This window comes from Sceloporus undulatus, chromosome 2, assembly GCF_019175285.1.
Source record: "Sceloporus undulatus isolate JIND9_A2432 ecotype Alabama chromosome 2, SceUnd_v1.1, whole genome shotgun sequence".
NCBI lineage: Eukaryota > Metazoa > Chordata > Lepidosauria > Squamata > Phrynosomatidae > Sceloporus > Sceloporus undulatus.
The window spans coordinates 46,952,118-46,975,677 of NC_056523.1; the positions used below are offsets into that span (position 1 = coordinate 46,952,118).

The 23,560-nt window shown below is 40.8% G+C and overlaps 1 protein-coding gene across 1 annotated transcript; it reads right to left on the reverse strand.

Annotated features, from left to right (window-relative positions):
• Window positions 1-1,304: 1,304 nt before the first annotated feature.
• OXTR (oxytocin receptor) lies at window positions 1,305-19,565 on the reverse strand. The gene is made up of 3 exons (XM_042447962.1): window positions 19,314-19,565; window positions 17,662-18,897; window positions 1,305-2,505 (listed from the first exon to the last, which is right to left on the reverse strand). Exons 2-3 carry the CDS (start codon window positions 18,581-18,583, stop codon window positions 2,258-2,260), a joined length of 1,170 nt encoding a protein of 389 aa, XP_042303896.1. The 5' UTR covers window positions 18,584-18,897; window positions 19,314-19,565; the 3' UTR covers window positions 1,305-2,257.
• Between the last annotated feature and the right edge of the window lie 3,995 nt (window positions 19,566-23,560).

The following is a 23,560-nucleotide window of genomic DNA, read 5'->3' on the forward strand; positions in this document are numbered from 1 at the left end:
CCCAGGAGTCCATAGAAGGAAGCCATGACACTTAAAATGGGATCAAACTGCTATACCTTTGTTGTGTATATTGTTAGATTCAATTGGCAGTCCAATCAATTTTTCTGTGTGGATTGCAAAAAGGACACCATTTTGTTCTTCAACCCAGGCAACAAACTGTATTAGTCTGAGACTGGTGCCTAGACCTTATTTAGGCATATCTGTCTTCCCATTGCAGCTGTAGACAGACATCAAAGCCCGGAAATTTTATTTTTGTGGTCTACAAACCTCAGGATTATTCAACCCTCAGGATTATTCTCTGCATGTTCATGCACCATCTCGTACTTTTCAGGAACTCCTCCAACCCTTAAGGGAAAGTATTAATAATGAATTCAAATGGCTGAATGGGGAAGAGCAAGTGAGCAAGGTCCCTTCTATTTGCTATCTTTTGACTGTGCTTCTCAGGATCCATTCCACAACTTTAAGCGTTTGACTACTCTTTTACTGAGACAAATGGACCATCTTACATATTTGTAAGGTTTTTCAATATTTTTAATGCATAGATGTATAAGGAAATGCCCACAGTTTTTTACTGCCCTGAATAGCAATCAATGGAATAAGCCCTGTAAAAGACTGTTTATTGTTTTCTTTAACAATTATGATGGTATTGTTACATAGAGCAGCTGAAAAAGATAATGGATCTGTTGCCCAAACCACCCAGGGCATTTCCTCAGACAAATGATTTTTTATAGGTTCAGACCTTACGTGATGCAAACTCACTTACAAATGCAATCTTTAATTCACTAGAAGGATGAAAGACAGATTTCTCAAACAAATCCTATTTAAACTCTAAATTGTGGTGCTTTGGATTCACCGGAGCAAGGTTCAAATTTGGTTGAAACTGTTGCTGGGATACACTTTTCAAACAAGCTAACTATTTCACTATTAGCATGATTTATTCATTTCCAAATGCCTGTCCTATCTCATCCTTTACATTCATTTACAATGCAAAAGTGAACACCTGCTAAAATGCAGATAAAAATGAAAAATTAAAATATCCTCAGACTTATTTCCAGCTATTAAAAGATTCTTGCCTTAAAAAGCAACTGTGCCAATCAGTAAATGAAGTAAAATCCCATGATGTATATTCTCCAGGAATGTACCACATCAGGCTACAGACTGAGAATCCCTAAAAGCAGAACCACGTATAATGTGGCACAAAACCCATGTTCTACTACCATTGCAATAGGAGAAGCTTTTCTCCTGTCATTCATGTTCTTTGTACATGAAGGCAGATGCTACACTTGGGCCTTCACTGATTTGAAAACATAATGGTCAAAATCTTGTGGTGACTTACAATAGTTGAAGTCAGACTTCAGTCATCACAATCCACTTTTTTGGTTGTTGCTGAGGCTGGAATTCTTTACTCCCTGCTCAACAATCAAAATGCATCCCCAGAACCTACTTTTTGAGCAAAGCAATTGTTGCAAAACATCCATTTCCATGTCATTTGGAAAACAAGGGAGGAGATATGGGATCAGCAGAAGCATGTCCATCTATTTTTCTGTAGCTGGATATGCTGAAAGAACATCATCTACAGGACCTCCTCAGGCCCCCCAGAGATCCCTATGGATGCCTGTTGCAGCTCATCCACTTACAGGGAAATAGCTGAGTCCATCTCTGCTGATGCTCCTGTTCTCTAACAACATGGAAATGGCTGCGTGTGCTGGGAGAGGAGTCTGTTTCACTTTTAAAAAGGTGGGTTTGAGGACCTTGGGAGACATACCACAAGTACATCTCCTGATACAGGCATCCACCCAGTATTAGAGGCCCGAAATATTATTTAGACTGTACTCAACTTTCTCTTATCTGGTCTCTTTGTTAAATAACAAACAATCAGATTATGTAATACACTCATTTTTAAATACATGTTATCTCTATAATATGTATATTTATATCTATATATGTAGATCTGTATTTACATCCAAACACTCTTGTATATCTTGGCCTCTCAGTTTTAAATATGTACACACTGAAGCCAGTTTACAGCTACAAGCTGTCCAACAGTGCAACACCCTGCCTTGGCATTTGGTGACATTTCCTTTTTTGGAAGTTTTTAAACAGAGGCTGGATGGCCATCCATTGAGAGTGCTTTGACGGTGGTGTCTTCCTGTATGGCAGGGGTTAGACTGGATGGCCCTGGGGTCTCTACCAACTCCTTTGATCCTATCCTACTCATTGTGGCAGAGTTCATGGAGACCTGGATTCTTCATTCTCATCATGCTGTGGACGGCTGTGTGAAACTCCTTTGACTGGAGCTTTTGAGGCTCAGGACAAAAGTGGAAGAATTGCTTTTCTTGCTGACGCTCAGGTCACATCCTTGCCGAGATTTTAAATACCGTGAGGAGCAGCAGAGAAACCGGTGTAAGAGATCGTGGAAGAGATGCCCCGTGAAAAGCATGTAGATCCAAGGGTTACAACAGCTGTTTAGACTTGCTAGGAGTGTGGTGATTATGAACGGAATTTCTGTGGGAGAAAAAAGAAACCATAAGAGGAAAATGAATAACATTCAGTTTTGTGAGTGTTTAGGTGAAGCAGGTTTACCTAAGAATGAAAACTCATTCATAACCCATCACCACCACCATGTCATGATAAGAGTCAGTGACAACCTGGGAGATACCATATCTACCTGGCAATAGTGTTCCTCTAGCACTGGAGACCCTTCAGCACTTCGAATGATAATAGAATTAAAGGACAAGAAATTTGACAAAGGCCTGACTGAGATCCAGACAACAGGGACCCTGTATAGTATAGTATGAAGTAAAGGGAGTGCCAGAAGGATGAGACCACATGAATGAAGTGGAACATCTTTGAAGGACAGAAAATAATAATGGCAATTTTAGATGGTTATTGGGGTTGTTGCCTTAGGCACTAAATATCTTGTACGATTTCTAGGTGGTAGAGCATTTTGGGAGTGTGAAGGGAGCTAAAGGTGGAACTTTGTTTTTTGATGTGGAGGGGAGGGAAAAACTCCATGACTATTTTCAAGGGCCAAAAAGTAATATTAGCAGCATTAGCTTCCCTTCTATTTTTTTTTCCAATTATATTTTTCCAGATTGCTTATCTCAGTGGTACACAAACAATTTACCCTTGGAAGCTCCCTTTTCATATACATGCAGATGTCACACCATCCACCCACCCCTTATGTAGTAGATGAATAAAAATATTGTGTTTATGTAGTGTGCATATTTTCATTCACACATTCATGTATAATCAAACTTTAACATTTTACAAGGAAATGACATCATTTGAATTAGAAGAGTTTTATTTAATTAAATTCAATATTTAACTCAACATATTTGTAAATTTTACACATAAAAAAGTTTCGGAAGAGGAGGAAAAAGAAGAGGGATCAGTGCCTCCAAGACTCATACCCCCTTGAGCAACTCTCACCCCCACTGGGATCTCACCGCTTTGAAAACCAATGGCTTAGTTAGTTTACCAGCTAAACCAACAGGCTGCTGTTAGGCTTTGATTTCCATATGTTGTATTCAACATAAACTTCAGATATTTATGACTGGGCTATAAAAGCAACTTCAGGCTCAGTCTGAATTAGTTTGAGTAGAACCACTCAGATATGGGTTTACACAGGCATTCCAGTTTGAAATATCAAATTTGTTATCGTCATGCACATATGCCTTACATGTAGTTACATATAGATGTGCATAGAGCATTCCACACTCACATCTGTTTGCACCATGTTGGACTTCACTAAGGAAGTGGCATTGTGCACCTACTTAGCTCCATGAGCATTAAGTTATACTTCTACTACTCAGAGTAGGTTCTTGGCTGGGAAGTCCCTTCAATTTGTGATGTAAGTCATAATGCAATAAACTTTTACTGCGAGGACAAACTGTCTGTACTGCTTCACAAAATTAACAGCTTCTTAGTTTGTTTGCACTACAGTAAAGATATGAAGTCACTAAAAAGCAATTACAGGATAACAGTTTGCCACAAGCCCGTTTGGATTCACTGTATGCCAAAGGGGGAAGGGATGGAAGAGGAAGAAGATTATTTTCCCATCCATTAGTTCAGTTGTTTCCATTCTTTGGCCCTTCGGATATTCTGGACTTCTCCCAGAATTCCTGACAATTGGCCAACCTGGCTGGGGCTGCTGGGAGCTGAAGTTCAAAAAACACCTAGAAGGCCAAATTTTCAGAAACGCTCCATTAACTACTTAAAATCACCAGCCATCTTGCTAGTTCAGCAAATAAGACATATTTTGTGAAGTCTGATTATCCACTTATGGTACATTTAAAATACTATGAATACTGAAATTAGCAAGCAAGGGGGGGGGGGATGAACCTGTTTTCTTTCAGATGTCAAGGAATATTACCTAACACCTTTCCTGCAACCTAAATATCTTTCACAACCAGTCAAATTCTTTAAAAGCAACAGTGAATACTTTACCTATTATGAAAGCCTATGGGCTAAATTCAACATTGGTCCAAACTAGAGTATCCACTGAAATCAGTAAGATTTATCTGAGTGGCAACCATCAAGTCCCATTCATTTCAATGAATCTACTCTATTTGGACCAACAATGGATTCAGCCCTTTGTGTAGAAATTTTCAATTAGGAGGTCATGTTTTGGTTATAGAAAAATAAAAAATGGAGCAACAATATGACAAAAAGAAAAACCATGCATTCAGACAGCAATTCATATCAGTTAAGATATCAGTCAACATACCATTACCATACTTGAAGTGAGCAAGCTAGAATGGAGAACAATGGGACATTTTGAATTGGATGGTTACACAGTGTTTTACTCAGGAAATGAAAATCTAAGAAGAAATGGAGTAGCATTTATAGAGAAGAGAGATTTAGCAAAACCAGGCAAAGGATATAATGCAAAGTTGGATCAAATCATGTCAATAAAACTTCAGAGAAAACCTATCAACATTAACATAATCCAAGTCTATACAGAGATAGAGGAAGAAAGGTTTGAGAGATTTTACAATAGAATCATAGAGTTGGAAAAGACCACAAAGGCCATTCAATCCAACCCTCTACCATGCAGTAACTCACAATCAAAGCATCCCCAACAGATGGCCATCCAGCCTCTGTTTAAAGACCTCCAAGGAGGGAGACTTCACCACTCTCCGAGGGAGTGTGTTCCACTGTTGGAAAGCTCTTAATAAGTTCCTCCTAAAGTTTAGGTGGAATCTCTTTTCCCGTAGCTTGCATCCATTGTTCCGGGTCCTATTCTTTAGAGAAGCAAAACAAACAAACAAACAAAAAGTTTGCTCCATCCTCAATGTGCCACCACTTCAAATACTTAACATGGCTATCATATCACCTCTTAACCATCTCTTCTCCAGGCTAAACGTACCCAGCTCCCTAAGTCTCTTCCTCATAAGACACGGTTTTCAGACCCTTCACCATTTTAGTCGCCCCCCTTTGGACATGTTCCAGCTTCTCAACATGGTTTTTGAACTGTGGTGCCCAGAACTAGGCACAGTATTCCAAGTGAGGCCTGACCAAAGCAGAATAGTGTGGCACTATTACCTCCCTTGAGCTATACACTATATTTCTGTTGATGCAGCCTAGAATCACAATGACCTTTTTAGCTGCCACATCACACTGTTAACTCATGTTCAACTTGTGGTCTACTAGGACTCCTAGATCCTTCCTATACATAGTCTCATTAAGCCAGGTGTTCTCCATCCTATATCTATGCATTTCATTCCCCCTCCCCCCGCCTAAATGCAGTACCTTACATTTCTGCATACTGACATTTATTTTGTTAGCTTTGGCCCAGCTTTCTAATCTATTAAGGTCATTGAATTTTGATACTCTCCTCTGGGGCATTAGCTATTCCTCCTAATTTGGTGGCCTTTGCAAATTTGATGAACATGCCCCCTATTCTTTCATCCAAGTAACTGATAAAGATGTTGAATATCACTGGGCCCAGGACAGAACCTTATGGCACCCCACTGGTCAATTGTCTCCAGGATGAAGAAGATCGTTTGTTGTGTATCCTTTGAGTTAGGCCTGTCAGCCAATTACTAATATATTTAACAGTTGCATTGTCTAACCCACATTTTACTTTCTTGTTTGCAAGAATGTCATGGGTTTCATAAGGTTTTCTAAGGCAAGGGATACTCAGAAGTGGTTCTGCTAGTAGTTCCTTCCTCTGAAATTTAGCCTACAGCACCTGGTATTTATTGGTTGTCTCCCATCCAAGTAGTAACCAAGGCTGACCCTGTTTAGCTTCCAAGATCAGATGGGATCTGGTGCCTTTAGGATATTTAGGCCACATATGAGATTCCGTCTGAGAAAGCATGGAGATGTATGCCTATACTTTAAAGCCACTTCACATACAAAATTCAAGTTGTTTCTACACCTCGATTGCTGTTTACCCTGAGATTTCTCTCCCTTCCTGGAAACTCTAGGAAGCATAGCAATTCTCTGAGCAATTTTCTCAGCTATTTCTTGAGACCTGGCAACCCTATACAGATTTTCTACAAGGGAGAACTGGGCCATTTATTGCATGGGTTGGAAACCCATTTTAAAGCACAACCCTTTACTTTTCTCAGTGGGCATGAATGTAGACTTTCAGATGTAGAGCCCTCACTGCTGAGGAGGTCAAACCTGTGCTATGTCACAGTTATCCCATCCAGAAAGTATCATACACAGCCATAAATTTTAATCCTTGTTTCTTAGTCAGGGAGGACTAAGAGTGTTGACGCTGTGGAGTTTGCTCAGAGAGATAGATTAATAGAAAGATATAAAAATACAGGAAGCTTTTTCTTTTTTATCCCATTATTGCTTGACCCACTAAATACACCAACACACACTGCTTATGCATTTTCATTAAACTGGCAATAATAACATACAGAATATCAGTAAGTTATGTAACTTAGAAAAACAACACAATATCCGGACAAATACAATGTTATAGGGTTGATCCAGATTCATATCCGGTTCCCTCTCTTTACAAAAGCTTTATAGTGGAAGTAGTAAGTTTTATTTACAGTATATTACCTGGAAAGTCAGGTGGTTTGTTTTTTGGGTTTTTTTTGTTTTGTTTTTTAATACATGAACAGAGTGCTGTAAGCAAGCTATCACATAATAGGGAATTTCAGAAAGAATGAATGTCTGTAGGTACTGGCAAATGAAACATTTTCCTAGCAAGAAGAAGGAGAAGAAGAAAAAACTAGGAGGAACAAAATTGGTTTAAATGGAGCACATTACTTGGAAAAGTTGCTATTTTAGACCACAGCTCCCAGAATCCCCCTTTTTATGGGAGATGCTAGGTAATGTCATCCTAAACAGTAACTTTTCCAAAATTTGATTTTGGGACACGTAACCATCACCAGTCTATAGTCCTGAATGCAAGGGCCAAATAAACTGGCCTCCCACCATCCTCTCAGCTGGGAGATCAGATGACACATGGCCCAAACCTCAGTTCTGGTTCAAACAGGTCAGACAGTGCAGCCCGTTCAGCACCAGAAGCAGGCTATACCCCCTTTAATATGTATTTAAATACCTTTTTGTTTGCCTTGAAAATTTCTTTACAAAATTTGGAGCCCTCCATTCTAATGCCAGGTGGCTGTTTGAAAAGCCTCCCACTGAACTGACTGGGACATCTGCCACTGCTGCCAGTAGGTTGCTCTGGGGTCAAAACAAGGTGCCCTGCCCTTTAATCAAAGTTGGGTGCCTCATTCTGACCTCAGAGCAAAGCAGTGCATTGGGCAGCTCAGCAGGACACCCAGGTGATCAACTGCCTGGCATCAAATGGAGGGCCTTTGCAAGAGAGGAGGGTCAGGGCAGCTCCAGACCAGGATACTCTGGGTTGCCTCTGGCCAATACAGACAGGACTGTCATCATATTGACCTATATCCTGTTAGCCCCAGTTAGAAGAAACCCATTGAACAAATGAGATTTATCTTGGTGTTGACTCATCACTCAACAAGTAACTGAATGGGTCCAATTTGTTGGGACTAGTTCAATGGGATTTGAGCCATTGTTTCCAATGTGTATTTCACCATCACAGATCACTGTGCTAGGAAATGGTTGGTGACATATTATTTGCATTCCTACTTCTGAATCTGACCATAGGGTTGTTCCCATTTTTCAACAATGAAGAGAAAGGAAGTGAATATAACCTAGTATAGTAGAGCAGCAGAATCCTGACCCACCCCCACCCCCACCCCCACCCCCACCCCCTACCCCAATGCACCAGCGTGAAATTTATATACTTAAGCAAGAATACTGAATGTGCCCCCCCAGATGTTGGAGTACAATTCCCATCAGCCTTTGCAACTGTGATGGCTATACTTGTTGAGAGGTATAGTTAAACATTTGTGGGGGGACACATTGCTCATTTCTGGCAACTGTTCTCCTGATCTATTGATTACTGACATAATGTTCAAGAGGTAGTCTGAACACTCTTAAGTGTTATGAAAAGTACAATGATTGTTAAGATTTTCCTGACTGTTTCACTTTCACTACTGCTAAAAACACAAACTGATAGGGTTAGTAGTAGCACTTCCATTAATAAGAGTTTTTCATTTTTTTTAAAAAAAAGCTAGCCATATTTCACTGTTTAAGACATATGTTAGAATTCAAGGTGTCCTTCAATTCATGGAAAGCCTCCTTCCATCTGCACAGGTAGGTAGGACTTTAAATCCCGCAAAGTTGCCCTGGGATGCAGAAAGAGTTTTCCCCGCAATTATTTCTTCTCTGTACAGCTCCTTCCCAATGCCTTCCAACCAATTCTTAGAAAGGCCCCAGTTCCTCTGGAATAACTTTGCAAGAAGCACAGAAGTCTACAGGGAAAATGAAACTGGAGGAAACATCTCCCTCCCCTCTCCCAGTAGGAACGGATTGGGAGCAGAGTTTCCCTCATGGGAACTTTGGGTCTAAGCCATAGATAATAGTGGATAACTATATTTGTGTAGTTCTGTCAAATATTATTATAGGCGACAAGCTTAGCCATGGTGAAAAACAAAACAGTGACTGAAAAAAACCTTGTCCAAGACTCCATTAGCAAAAATGTGGCAGCAGATAATGTAGATGTGAAGAGTGCAATGGAAACAGTATCAACATTTCTGACGCACATGCGTTAGTATATAGACCCAACAATCTTGTGCAGAAAAGCTCTTTACAGCTCCACATGGAGAGGAAGATAAACATTTTGCTCAGTAGGAAACTTTTCATCAAGCTGCTCCTTAAAATGGGTTTTATATTCCAGATATCAGGCCCAGCTGTGCCTCACTTAACTGGTGTGCTTTGCTTGGTGGACTGTTAGCTTACACATTTTTGCAGCTGAGTGCATTGCATCATGGCTGGCCCTACCATCAGGCACAGTGAGGCAGCCATCTCAAGCAGCAGCCATTTGGTGCTACTAGAAGACAGCAAATTGTTATCCATTGATGATTATTAGTCATAGTGGAATGTTTTTTGTTCTCAAAGAGGAGTAAAGGTGCTCCTTGAACTTTTGTAACTAGTGGTAACACAACTTGACTGGCTTTGAATACTCAGCAAAATGACTGATTAGGAGAGTAGCACCACTGACTCCTCTGTCTCAGGCTGCATCTACACTGTGGAAATAATAGAGCTTGATACCACTTTAACAGCCATGGGTTAATGCTATAAAATTTTGGGATTTGTAATGGGGGGGGTTGCCTTGGGCAAAGTCACATGCTCTCAGCCTCAGGGGAAGGCAATGGCAAACCTCCTCTGAATAACTTTTGTCAAGAAACCCCCATGATAGATTCTCCTTATGGCCACTCTCCTTATGGTCAGAAAGCACTTGAAGGTACACAACACACACACAAGCTATTTAGCCTTCTTTGTATGAGAGCCTTGGTGCCACAACAAACTACAAATCGTAAGATTCCATAGCACTGAGCCATGGCAGCTAACGCAGTGTCAAATGGTATTATTTCTGCTGTATGAATGTGTGGGTCTGGTTCCACACAGAACTGGTACAGTCCTAAACTCCATATCACAAGAGAAAAATTCTCTCAATGCCATAGGACTTAACCCATCCAAGGGCTTGGGAAAGTTCCTTTTTAGACCAGATCTCTGAGAATCCTCTAGCCAGCATGGTAGCAGGTCATGCTAGCTAGTTATTCTGAGACCTATAGTCCAAAACAGGAATACAGGCATTTCCAAATTCTGGTCTGCAACAATTCTGTGGGACTCATTCCATGGTTAGGAGAATAGACTTAGGAATGTTCTGAATTAGTTCAATTTTCCAGGTGAATTTCTTACATTATTCTTTTGTATCCTTGTTATATGAAGCATGTGCAGGTAATTTATTATGGATCTATTTACATACTTACAAAAGAAAAGAAAGCCACATATGAAAACTCTATTTTCTTAAAAATGAACATTCCTGTTTTGTCTTCTTGACAAAACAGCAGTTAGAAAGATATTTAGAACAAAATAAAAGATGATCACCATCAGGTTACCTCAAGTTACCCTGCATATGTGAATCTGTTTTTATTTGTTTGTTTACTCAGTTACATGAAGTATTGAAAAAATCTCAACAATCTCCCATAATTACCTAAAATCAGTCTATGCCACAAAAACACCCCCACCCACAAAAAAGGTTAAAAGCTAGGCCAAACTTTCTGCACTGTCTCAATTGGAAGCAGACCATCTGTAAACTCTACTAAGGTGAAAACGTCATTAAGAGCAACTAAATTGTCACAAAGCAATGAACAAGACTTCATGTTTCCAGAACTCTTGTTTGCAGTGTTGGGAAGGGAGATGAACACATACCTGGGACTAAGCTCTCCTGAACAAAGGGGGGGGGGGCTTCTGAATACCAAGAAGGAGATTACAATGTTACTTATGACCTATGTCCCAAGAATATCATGGACAGCCAAAAAGACAGACAATAGGTCCTTGAACAGATCAAGCCAGAACTCTCCCTGGAAGCCAAGATGATCAAATTAAGAATGGCCACATCATGAGAAGGCATAACTCATCAGAAAAGACAATAATGCTAGGAAAGGTAAAGGGCAGTAGAAAGAGAGGAAGACCACACACCAGATGGATAGACTCAAACAAGGGGCTCGTGGGCCTGAATTTGAAGGATCTATGCAGAACAGTGGAAGACAGGGTTTCTTGGAGATGTCTCATCCACAGGGTTACCATGAGTCGGAGTCAACTTGAGAGAAGTTAACAACAACAACCAACATTGAGTTAATGCCCTCTGCAAGGTTTCAAAGTTGACAGGCCTGAGAGGAAGAAATTTCCCCTTTCCTGATTCTGTTGACAGAAGCAGTTTAACTACAAGAACACCATTGGATCTTGCCTCCATTAGAGCCTGACATATACAAAACAGATTTGAAACTGGACAAAAGGGTGTCGGTATGAAGAAACAGCACTGGATGCCCCCTGCCCCAGCTTCTGACTAATAATTATTTCCTTTAAAAAAAAATGAAAATATAGATGCCAACAGTAATTTGGTGTTGTTGCCATCACTAAGTGGAACACCCAAGATAGTTCTGAGGCACAGAGCAAAAGTATGTTTGTATTTTTACAGACATTCTGCTGGGCCACATCTGTCACCACAGTGGGTCACTTGTTTTGAAGTCAGAAAGAGGTACCCAGCCTTCTGCTCATTGCTGGATGTCTTATTCTGACCTCATTAGTCAGTGAACCACAGTGGACTCACAGTGCAGCTCGTGGGATGACCAGGCAGTTAGCTACCATGGCACAGGAACAGAAGATGAGGAAATGTAAGTGGGGTGTCAGGGCACCTGTGAGGCCGGGATGCACCAAGCTTTCCCTGGAGTATCTTGGCCACTGCAGACAAGGCACATGCCATCCTATCCTTGACCAACAGCTGGGCCACCCAATGTCCATGTATGTGTCAACTATTCCTGTAATAACATGTAGAACTAGCTAGGAGAGCAGACTAACTCTCAGTCTCAATATCTTAAACATCATTCATTCTTTTTAGATAACTTCATGCAAGCACATGGTGATATCCTTAGGTTTCATTGTTTGGAATTAGTTTTTTCTAAATGGGATTTTGGTCCAGCATTCCCCTTAAGGACAATAGAAAAGACTTTCTTTGACCTCAATTTGTTCCTCATGTTTTATGACTTCAAGGACAATCACAAGTTCAAGAAAATCCCTTTCTTTTGCCCTCCACCTTGTCAGCTCTTAGAATCACTGGCAGGCAAAACATGTCAAAGAAATATTTTCATTGGAAACTCTCTTATAAGTTTTGGCTAACAAAACACAGTAACAGCAGTAAGGTAATCTCATTTACCCTTAGTAAGTATCAGAGACCAAAACAACATTGTTCAAACTGTGACGTGTAATAGCAGGAAGTGCTTAATACCTTTTATCAGTCCTATTCCCAATCAAATGTCTTCCTCACCTTTCATTTTGCTGTTGTTGCCATTGAGAGATACCAAAAAAAAATTTTTTTTGCACTCTATTCTCACTCTCCTTCCCTCCTACTGTTTTTTCTCCTTCGTAGGTTTGATTTTCTATCACCTTGGGCAGGCAGAGCACATAAACAAGGATGCAAAAGCTTTCTTTTTTCTTTTTTCCTAGAGGGCACATCAAAGTTTCAAAACTTTCTTCTTTTCCTTTTGTAAGAACAAGATAAAGGTCTCTCTGGGCAATTTAGCAATGTAAGCACATAATTATTTCAGACAGTCTGGCACTTTTGATCAAAATCTCTCAGCCTTTTTAAAATGTTTAAAGTGAAATAAATTGGAATTATTTCCTGCTGTTTGAAAGCAGCATGAAAAAATTGACCCCCTGAAATTAGGGAAACAGTCAGTTGTGATTGAGAAAGGACACATTAATCAAGCAGGCAATGAATTTCTCATTGTAGCAGTCAAGCCCAAGCACAGCATGGCATGTAGAGGAAAGAGAGATTAAAGTCATTGGTGCTGCAGATTAAAGTCATTGGGGGTATCATTGCAGCTACTCCACCCAGTAAACTCATCCTAATTGTTTCATCCAAATGCTAGGATGGAGTAAGTGAGACACTTGTAACCACTGGGCTTCCTGTTCCTGTACCTGGCCTGGCATTGGTTTACGTCAACTGCAGAAAGAGCAGTATCTTCTGGATTCCTAAATATTTTTCAAGAAGCACACAGCAGGACAGAGAATGTCTCACTTTTGTGCTGAGCACTGAAACATTCTTATCAATATTATTAGTACTTAATTTGTGATATTCATACCAGGCCCTTCTTCTAAAGTGGTGTCCAAGGACATGTTTTCAGTATGTATAGTTTATGCACAGATATAGGATGGGTGACAACTGGTTTGAATATTGTGCAAGTGAGAAGGATCTAAGGGTCTGTGTATACCACAAGCTAAACATGCATCAAAAGTGTGATGTAGCAGCCAAAAAAGCCAATGCAATTGTGGGCAGCATCAAAAGGACTGTAGTATTCAGATGCAGGGAAGTAGCCTTCCCACACTATTCTGCTTACATCAGACTTCACCTGGAATGCTTTGCCCAGTTCTGAGCACCATGGTTCAAGAAGAGAATTAACAAACTGAAATGTGTCCAAAGGAGGACAACCAAGAGGATCAAAGGTCTGGAAACCAAAGCTTACGAGAAAAAACTTAGGGTGCTGAGTATGTTTAGCCTGAAGAAGAGAAGACTGAGAGGTGATATGACAGCTATCTATACATGTCTCAAGAAATGTCATGTAGGAGACAGAGCAAGCTTGCTTTCTGTTTCTCCAGAGACTAGAACATGAAGCAATGGATTCAAACTACAAGAAAAGGGATTCTACCAGAACATTTTTGTGTGCCTTCAAGTCATTTTTGACTTATGGCAAACCTAAGGTTTACCTATAACAAGGTTTCCTGGGTCTGAGAGGATGTGACGTGTGCAAGATCACCCAGCAAGTTTCCATGGTTGCGCTCAGAATTGAACCCTGATCTCTAGGGTCCTAGTCCTATGTTCAAACCACTACACCATACTGGCTCTGTACATAAACCCTGGGAAGAATTTTTTTACTGTAAAACTTGTTCAACAGTGGAATAGATCGCCTTGGAGGGTGACATACTCTTCTGGAGGTCTTTAAGCAGAAGTTGGGTGGACATATTTCAGAAGTGCATTAATTGTGCATTTCTGTATGGCAGTAGGTTGGACTAGTTGGTCCTTGTGGTCCCTTCCAACTCTTTAAATTCTATGACTCATCTGATTTTATGTTCATATCATACTGAAACCAAATCATTCACCAAACATATCCCTACTCAGTGGACAGAATGTTGTTGGCGTCTTATGACTGTATAAGAAGTGCTTGGACGTTTGGACATTAAACTTTCAGTTTAAGTTTTCAGAAGCAGAGTTGTGCACGCAATGTCATTTTGTCTGCAGCTGCACATGTGAATGCATCTTCAGTTGTACATTCAGTTGCACGTTCACTTTGTATTCACTTGCGCAACAGTGCCATTCAACACAAGGTTTGTGTAGCATATTCAGTGTGTAACTTTGCATGCAGACACACTGTGCAACCACAGTGAAATCTTGATTGTTTCATGGGAGGGAGGAATTTCCATGAGGGATTCTCCCATCCAAGCACAGCATTTTAGCCAGTGCAACACATTGGCTGTCCATTCAAACAAGCACTAATACATGTATCTTCTCTCTCCCATTCTGGGGAAGGGTCATTGGGGGGAATGTGCTTAGCAAGACTTCAGTTTATTCCTCCACTAAACTTGCAGGCTAGAATCCTGTTTGTGAATTACAATGGTGTAAGTCAGACTTACACCATCACAACTATTAGACCAAAATCTCTTCTAAGTTGATGCCTGTCATAGGACATCCAGCTAGCTGGACAAATCCCCACTGATCCTGCTGCTTTCTGACAAAGTGGAAATGGCCATGTTGGGGGGTGACTCTGCTGCTTTACATACATGTATATCTCCCAATGAAGGATTCCAGCCATATTGTCCCAATGCTGCTTTATATTAAAAGGAGGAGGAGGGGGAGCAGAAGAGGAGAAGTCAGGAGGAAATGTGTCTGAGAAAATGTAGAGAGGAATAGTGCATCACACCAAGGCATTTTGCTACCCCAAACAAAGCAGCAAATGGAGCTCCCTTGCGATAGCAGACAAATCACTTCCAAGCCAATCAAACTATTTTGACACTTGAGTCAGAAAGTCTATAAATACTTCTGGTAGTAAAAATACTGTAATGGCAAAATAAATAAGGAACAGCTTGCTGACTTTTCGTGATGTACAAAAACTGCTGCCAGAAGCAGCTATCTGCCTCTTCCTAAAGGCAGGTGTGGCAACACATCACATCAAGTCTGAATTATAGCTACAGGGCATACAGGAGCCCTCTTAAAATTGCACCTTTGAAAGTCACACTGGTTACTAAAGCTTAGAATGACACCACTGGAAGGTACTTCATGATCTCCTAGTATGGAGATGGTTGATCAACTGGTGTCTGTTTCTTTTCCCGCTCTTGGTATCACTGCCAAATTTTAAGTTATCAAAATTGCTTTCTGGCAGTTTCACGTATAATGAAGATATCTGTATTTTCCACAACTATGACAGATAGACATTTTTCACATGAGTATGTTATTTCCCTTTTTAGAAAATATTGCATAACTGGGGTAACTGTCAAGCTGTTATTTCTAAATGATATGCAAAGGGATCTTGTAGCACCTTTATGACTTAGGGGCTGTGCAGACCGGCCATAAAGGCCAGCCTGGGGGCGGAGTTGGGGCATGGATTTCACATGATTCATGCCCCAACTCCACCCCCAGGGTGGCGTGATGCCATGCACTGCTCCACACAGCATGCGGTGACATGGTGCTTCTCTGGTGCTGCATCCACACAACGCAGTACCAAAAGAGTTCCTTAAAACTGTGGCACCACAGCTATCGCGCCCTTTGCAGAGTGCAAAAAGGAGCCACTTTTTGCAGCTCCTTTTTGCACCTTGGAAAGACCAGATCAGGGCTGTGGCATGTAGTTGCTGCGCCCCCGATCTGGTGCAGTTGGAGGCAGCTGCAGGCCATCCCTTAGGAGCAGTCTGCACAGCCTGTAACTGAGAGAAATAGGTTGGTAGCATAAGCTTCATAAACTTAAATCTACTTCATCAGATCAGTCCACAAAAGCTTCTGCTACCAACTTCTTTCTTCCTTTACATGCTGATCTAGAATAACACGGCTATGTCTTTGAATTCTAAGTGACAGTGAGTTTAATTTAGATTTTAACATCTCATTAAAGGGCTCAGGTTGTACAATGAACTACACTTTCAACTCGCAGTCTAATCTGGTTCCTGAATTTGCAAAAGTTTTCTAGCCTTGTTTTATATATATGTGTGTGTGTGTGTGTGTGTGTGGATATGTATTTGGGGTGGTCTGAAATAAGATAAAGTTCTCGCTCTGATGTTCAGCCTCTGGTAATCCATCAAAACACAGAGCTATAGAGGTGTTGGGAAGAAATGTTTCTAATGAATCAAAGCTATATGGACAGATAACATCAAGCAATTTAGATAAAGGAGAGAGTTCTTCACATTACAAGGACTGCCCCTCCTCATTGCTCTAATCCTGAACCAAACACTGCAGATACCACTGGAATTAGATTGTCCAAAATCCTTACTAATGTAAACATTAGCAATTGGTACTGGGTTTCAGAACAAAAAGTTGGAACTTCCAGACTTCAAGGAAACAAAGCAAGATAGAGATCTGGGGTACTTTAACATCTAATAAATTTGTTACATAGCAGAAGCTTTCACAGACTAGAATCCACTAGAGAGTAATGGCTACAGAGGATGGGTCACTCAGTCAGTGAAATCTTATTTATCTGGCCCATATGCTAAGAGTTTGTTTATACTACTGTTGGTATACTACTGTGGGCAAATGAGAAATAGTTTTCACAAGCAGAAGGAAGCAAAAACTGTCCTGCTTTTCCATAAAGGAACCCACCACTGTAATTTTGACATTGTTCAAAACTCATCTGACAATTTCAGTTCATGACATGGAAGAAACCTCCTCATTATCCTTTCACTGAGTTTTAACCTCACTAGCATGGACAATCTAGACAACCATTCATAAATTCTGGCAGAAATTTCCCTACGTTAAGTCTGAATATTCAGAAGATAGTTAATACCAGATTTTTATGATTTGATTTTATAAAGAATTAACCGGCTATGTGGCTGAGACATTAATATACTAGACATCTCTATGAATATTTTCAGAGCTTAGAAAAGTTACTTCATGGACTACAACACCCAGAATCCCTCAGCCATTAGGAAACAAGTAACATATTCCAAACTATGCATTTCCCCCTTATTTCTACTTTCTTATCCAAGTGTATTATTTTGAGGCAGGAAAATGTGGGGGGGAAAACAAAAACAAAACCCAGTACCTTTTCCAAGGTCACATAGGTAATACCCAAGATCTTAACATTTCATATCTCATCCATTTTCTGTCCTATCATTCTAGCAAGTGAACCATTTTTCTTCCCATTACGTTTTAATTAAGCTGCTGATGCTGATGGGTTTTTCTCCCCCAGGAGGAATTGTAAAATCTTTACACAATGCTACACTGCAAGGATGCAGAACTGAAATATATTTTAAAGCTCTTATCATTTGGCACTTCTTAATGATTACTGCATGAAATGTGTACAGACATACATTGGAAAGGACCAAGAGAGCAAACTGTACCTTCTTTTGGAGCATTTTCATCCCAAACAATCCACATCTGAACAATAAAAAAAGGAGTCCAGCACATAACGAATGCCAAGACTATGATGAAGGTCATTTTGACTGTCCGGATCTTGGCCTTGGAAATTAATTTGATACTGCTCACCCTAGAGAGAGTACCCCCATGGCAGTTACTAGAGGTTAGGTTAACATTGGTCTCATGGACTGTTTTTAGCCTAATGTTCTGCCAGATTTTGAAACTGATCAAGCCATAGCAGACACTTAGGACAAACATGGGGATAATGTAGACAGTCAAGGTTATCCAGGTGATATAGGCTTTAGGTCCCCAGGGTTGAATGAACGTTGCCCAGCAATCAATACCTCCATGATCCACATCTCTCATGGAAAATATCTGGAGCTGTGGGATGCTGAAAAGAAGGCACACCATCCAAGTGAGGAGGACAGACAACCGGTCTGACCTCCTGTGTAAAGACCTCAGAGGTTGACAGATGGCCAGACATCGATCTAGAGACATCAGCAGGAGCATGTAGGTGGAAGCAAACATCCCCACCACTTGCAGGTACTTGACCAACCTGCAGAGGTAATCTGGCCCATAGAACCTGAAAGTGATGTCCCAGATGAGTTGAGGCAAGACCTGAAAGATGGCCACCACCAGGTCAGCAATGCTCAGGTGCTTCATGAAGAAATACATGCGGGAATGCTTGTGACGGGTTGTGTAGATAGCCATTAGTACACACAAGTTTCCAGTCAGGGCAAGGAAGAAAATGAGGCAGAGCACTGCCACCTCCACCTTGGCAATGTCTTCGTTCCTTTTAATGGTGAAAGTTCTGTTGGTCTGGGACGTCTGGTTCTCCATGGTGTAATTGTTGAAGGAGCAGTTGTAAGTCCACGGCTCATTCCCAAATAAGCACAGAGGATCCATGACAGGCTTTTTCCATTCAGTGCCTTCTGCTAGGCTGATCTGAGAAGAGAGCCTCCTTCTGGGTACTGCAGTCCCCTCCTCCTTTTTAGGTCTAGGCCTTGAACTTCTTTCATTTTTCTGCAACGCCCCTTTACTTACATTTGGGGTTCACTCTCATTTTTTTTTTAAAAAAAAAACCCATTTGTTTCTTTTGGGTTGGGGTCCTTCACTGAGTTTTGTCTTGGGAGCAGGCATAAAGTTAGGAGTGTTTGTTTTGCCTCCCCAAGTTGACTTTTCTTTTAATCCAACTGATTTGACTTGTTCCTCTGAGATACCTGCAGCAATATTGAGAGGAGTGGGGGAATAAGTTAAGGAGTCTCAACAGAATTCCTACTGATTCTCTGTCACCCTCAACCCTCTCTTCTCTCACAAGGCACTCATTCGGTCTCAAAAGCATGCATTTGTTTCAATGGGTCACTCTAGCTGCTTTAAAGAAACAATAAAGTATTGCTCATTGGCTTTCTGGTTACCATCTGGATTGCAGTGTTTATTCCATAAAGGTATGGAAGATATAGATACAGAACACAAAGACACACAAACGGAAAATACAGATATATACCTATTCTGATAGTTACACATCCAGAAAGAGAGAGAGAGGAAAAAAGATAAAAGGAGAAAATAAAAGAATCTCTCACACAAACACTCTTCCTATATATGCTTTCTATAGTTGCAGAGAAATCCTTCCACTTACCTTGAGCTCCTTTCACCTGCCTTTTAGAAACTCCTTGGCCAAAGGTTCTTCATCTCTTTTATATATATATAAAAAATATAAAAATCACAGAATATTTAAGACCAGTCTTCTCCAAGTGAGATTGTTTTAAAAACAATAGCTGAGGGGTTTTCTTTTGGGGGTTTTGCCCCATGACACATCTAGCAGCCTCCACAAGTTTGCTCTCCAATGAATCCAGGAGGACAGAGAGGAGGGGAGGAGGAGGAGCACCGGCTGCAGTCATCCCTTCTCAGAGTCATTCATGAACAAAATATCCAGCTGCTGCCTTCTCTTCTGCCAGGTTGCTTTTATCCATTAGATGGTGCAATAGGCCGCCTCTTCATTCTCATTCGCACTAGTAGAAGATCAGGGAACTGGATTGAGATCTCATTCAATAAGGACTGCTTTCCACATTATCCTTAGATGTGCATGGTTACAACCAGGTGTGTCTTAAAAGGTGTAGAAAAATATATAAACGTGTAGCCCTAGAGTCAAGAATCAGCAGCATTTCTGCTGTATGTCCAAGGTTAAGATCTGATTTATTTTTATCAAGCATACCAGAATTTAACTGTCATATTGTTACCATAACAATTCTTTTTTGTATGACAGATTATTGGTTAAACTTAAAAATTGTTAAAAGAAAACCCATAAGCCTGTTGTTGTTCTTGTTGTTGTTGTGTGCCTTCAAGTCATTTTCAACTTATGGTGATCCTAAGGCAAACCTATGATGGGGAATTCTCAACAAGATTTTTTAAGATTGCCTTCCTCTGAGGCTGAGAGAGAGTGTGACTTGTCCAAGGTCACCCAGGGAGTTTCCATGACCAAGTGGGGATTCGAACCCTGGTTTCCCAGAGTCCTAATCTAACACCCAAACTATCAAACCATGCTGACCCATGGTAGCTGTCTACACTCATTCAAGACATTATGAAACGTCAGGGAACTGCTGCTTTCACATGGGTGGTAGTGGGGTGGTAGTGACTCTGATGGCTGCATCTGCACAACAGAAATAATCCAACTCCACACTACTTTATGTTCCACTTAATGCTGAGGTGGAATCTCTTTTCCTGTAGCTTGCATTCATTGCTACGGGTCCTAATCTCTGGAGCAGCAGAAAACAAGCCAGCTCCCTCCGCAATATGATATCCCTTCAAGTATTTAAACAGGGCTATCATATCACTCCTTTGGACACGCTCCAATTTCTCAACATCTTTTTAAAATTGTGGTGTCCAGAACTGGACACAATATTCCAAGTGGGGCCTGACCAGAGCAGAATAGAGTGGCACTATTACTTCCCTTGATCTAGATACTATACTTTTACTGATGCAGCCTAAAATCGCATTGGCCTTGTTAGCTGCCACATTGCACTGTTGACTGATCTTCAGTTTGTGGTCTACTTGGACTCCCAGATCCCTTTCACATGTTGTTTGTATGGCATGACTTGATTCTCTGAAACCCGTGTTGACTTTTTGTGATTAATGCATTGCTTTCTCGATGTTCACAGGCTCTCTGTATAATGATCTGCTCCAGAATCTTTCCTGGTATTGATGTCAGACTAACTGGACGATAATTGTTGGGATCCTCTTTTTTTCCCTTTTTGAAGATGGGGACAACGTTTGCCCTCCTCCAGTCTGCTGGGACTGCTCCTGTTCTCCAGGAGTTCTCAAAGATTATTGCCAATGGTTCCAATATTATGTTTGCCAGTTATTTTAATATGCTTGGATGTAGTTCATCCGATCCTGGAGACTTATATTCGCTTAGATTAACCAGATATTCCTGTACTATCTCTTTACCTATTCTGTGCTGAAATTCCCCTATTCTGTCCTCAACTCCATTATCTTCAGGTTGAGCACCCTTTTCCTTTCCTAAATAGACTGAGGCAAAGAAAGTGTTGCGTATTTAGTTCCCAGAATCATGTAGTATTGAGCCACGGCAGTTAAAGTGGTGCGGAATTGGATTTTTTCTGCAGTGCAGGTGCAGCCTGATGTGTGTGATAGTGGATCTGTTCTTGGTTTGGATCCAAATTTTAAAGGACCTATCCAAGGTTCTGAACCTATAGTTCCTTTTAAGTTTGGCCTACTATCCAGAAGGGATACACCGACCTTCTGATATCAGAGCTAGTAGCTTCTATTGTTTGCTTGCCAATTGATTGTTGTTGTATTTTTATCTCTAGGAGGTACTTCTAGGAATTTTCTGCTTCAGGTGATGCCAAAATGTCAGTCTACATCTTGAGACGCGGGAGGTAATTTGTTATTCTGCCTCAGGCAGCAGAATGTTTTGGGCCAGAGCTTGAGCCTTTAGTTTAAAGGAGGATAAAAGGTTTAGAATTTCATTATCTAAGGGCAAGCCTCTAGCAAGGGCCTAAAATATGTGGAAACAACAAGTGAAGAGAGGAGAAGATAAGCAACTGCTCTTTCCTAAGTCATTTTGTGGCATGTTTTCTCCAAGCTTTGTTGTTGCTAACAGCCCTTGAACCAACCCCAACTCATGGTGACCCTGTGGATGAGACATCACCATGATGCAGTGTTGAATGGGTGTCATAAAACCGCGTCGCCTTGGAGAGCACAAAAAGCAGCTCCCTGAAGCCACCTTGAAGCCACTCAGTCATTTACATGGCAACAGCTTTTTGGCGTTCTGGTGGCACAATGTTTAGAAGTGACACACTGCAGGAGCGCCGAAAGCTGTGGCGGTGTCAGAAAAGGCAGCTTTCTTCCAATTGCTTCTTTGGGGGCTGGAAAAACACTGGATTGGGGATACGGCACATGCTTGGCGTGGCCCTGATCCAGCAATCAAAGGGGTGACATCAAGCTACCCCTTTAGGGCTGTCTGTTTCAGCCCTAACTGGGTTTTAGTTTAGCTTGAGCTTTCATAGATATAAACCCTCTTTTTCAGATGCAATACAGAGTGGTATCCAGGCCCCAGGATATAAAACATATTTATACCATTGTGGGAGCAGGATAGAATGTAATAAGATCCAGAAAGATGCAAATCATATCTCTTGCCTTAAATTTTGAAAGGGCTGGACAAGGTATATGAAGAAATCTGGAAGTGTTTTTATGAGGTACTTTGCACATTTTTGACATGGAGACTGTAGTATGAAATATGTACATGTAGCTTTCTCCTTGGTGGACATCTGTGGCTCATTAAGTCATCCAAAAACAAAAACCTAAAATGAAAATCTCCAAACAATGTTATCAGGTCATCTTGGTACTTCTTTTAACAGTTGTCAAACCAAATTTCCCAAAAAAAATTTTTTTAAAAAAAATGAGAGGGAGATTAAGAAGCACAAGGAGGGGATTTTCTCTGTCATGAAATGTCTCAGGTGGATGTGAGCATGTTCAATTTTCTTCCCACTGAGGAACAGCAACTAGACAGAGTGTTTACAACGGGCTCCAATTTACCACCCAACTTTCTCCAATATGCATTTTTCTCCAAAATGTATCAAAGTGTTGCTCTGTCTCCCCCACTCAGTTTTTTAAAAAAATAGACAAGAATTTTTCCCATGCAAATGAGAGATATACATGTTTTGGTTCAGCTGTATTTCCTGCCTTTTTCCTTTTGTGTTGTCAATGCAAGAGTGCTGTTTCATCTCCCAGCATCCCAAGAGTTTGAGGAAGTGGGGAAAACATATGGGTGCTCTTTGAAGTGAATAGATTAGATGTTGATTTCTTGAAGTAACAATTCTGTTGTATGGCAAGAGCTTGGAGGGGGAGACCCATCTGCTAGCCTGGATTGGAGTTGCACTTTAATTATTGTCCTTTTGTGTTGACAAGCAGACTACATAAAAGAATGTCAAACGCTAATGAAAAGCAGCTTTCCTATTTGCAGTATTTACTGACAAGGGGTAGGATCCAACTCTTGGGAATTGTTAGGCAGTTCAGAACAACTAATTTTTGAGTACATTTCTTACTTATTTGCAGATCAACTAGGGACCTACAAAGAAATTAGAATTCTGTCTGCCCTTCCCCTCAAAAATTCAAATGAGGCCCAAACCCCACCCTTTTCTTCTCTGGATGACATTCATACATACACAATTCCTTCCCACTGTCCTGATATGGCAGAGAAAATACCTATTAATTCCATTTTTTTCAGTTGCTTTCAGTTTCCCTCCTTCCCCACTTCCCCCCTTCATCCTGGCTTACTCAGTTGCTGCAAACTGAGTTCAGAGTTCAAATATAGTTTGCACTCAACTCAGCAGAGAGGAAACAAGAGGAGGGAGAGGAATCTTGCCC

Coding starts and splice junctions, on each gene's coding strand:
- OXTR (XM_042447962.1), bottom strand. CDS start 18,583: ATGGATCCTCTGTGCTTATTTGGGAATGAGCCGTGGACTTACAACTGC. Junction 2,506..17,661: donor TGAAAATGCTCCAAAAGAAG/GTACAGTTTGCT, acceptor TTTCTCCCACAG/AAATTCCGTTCATAATCACC.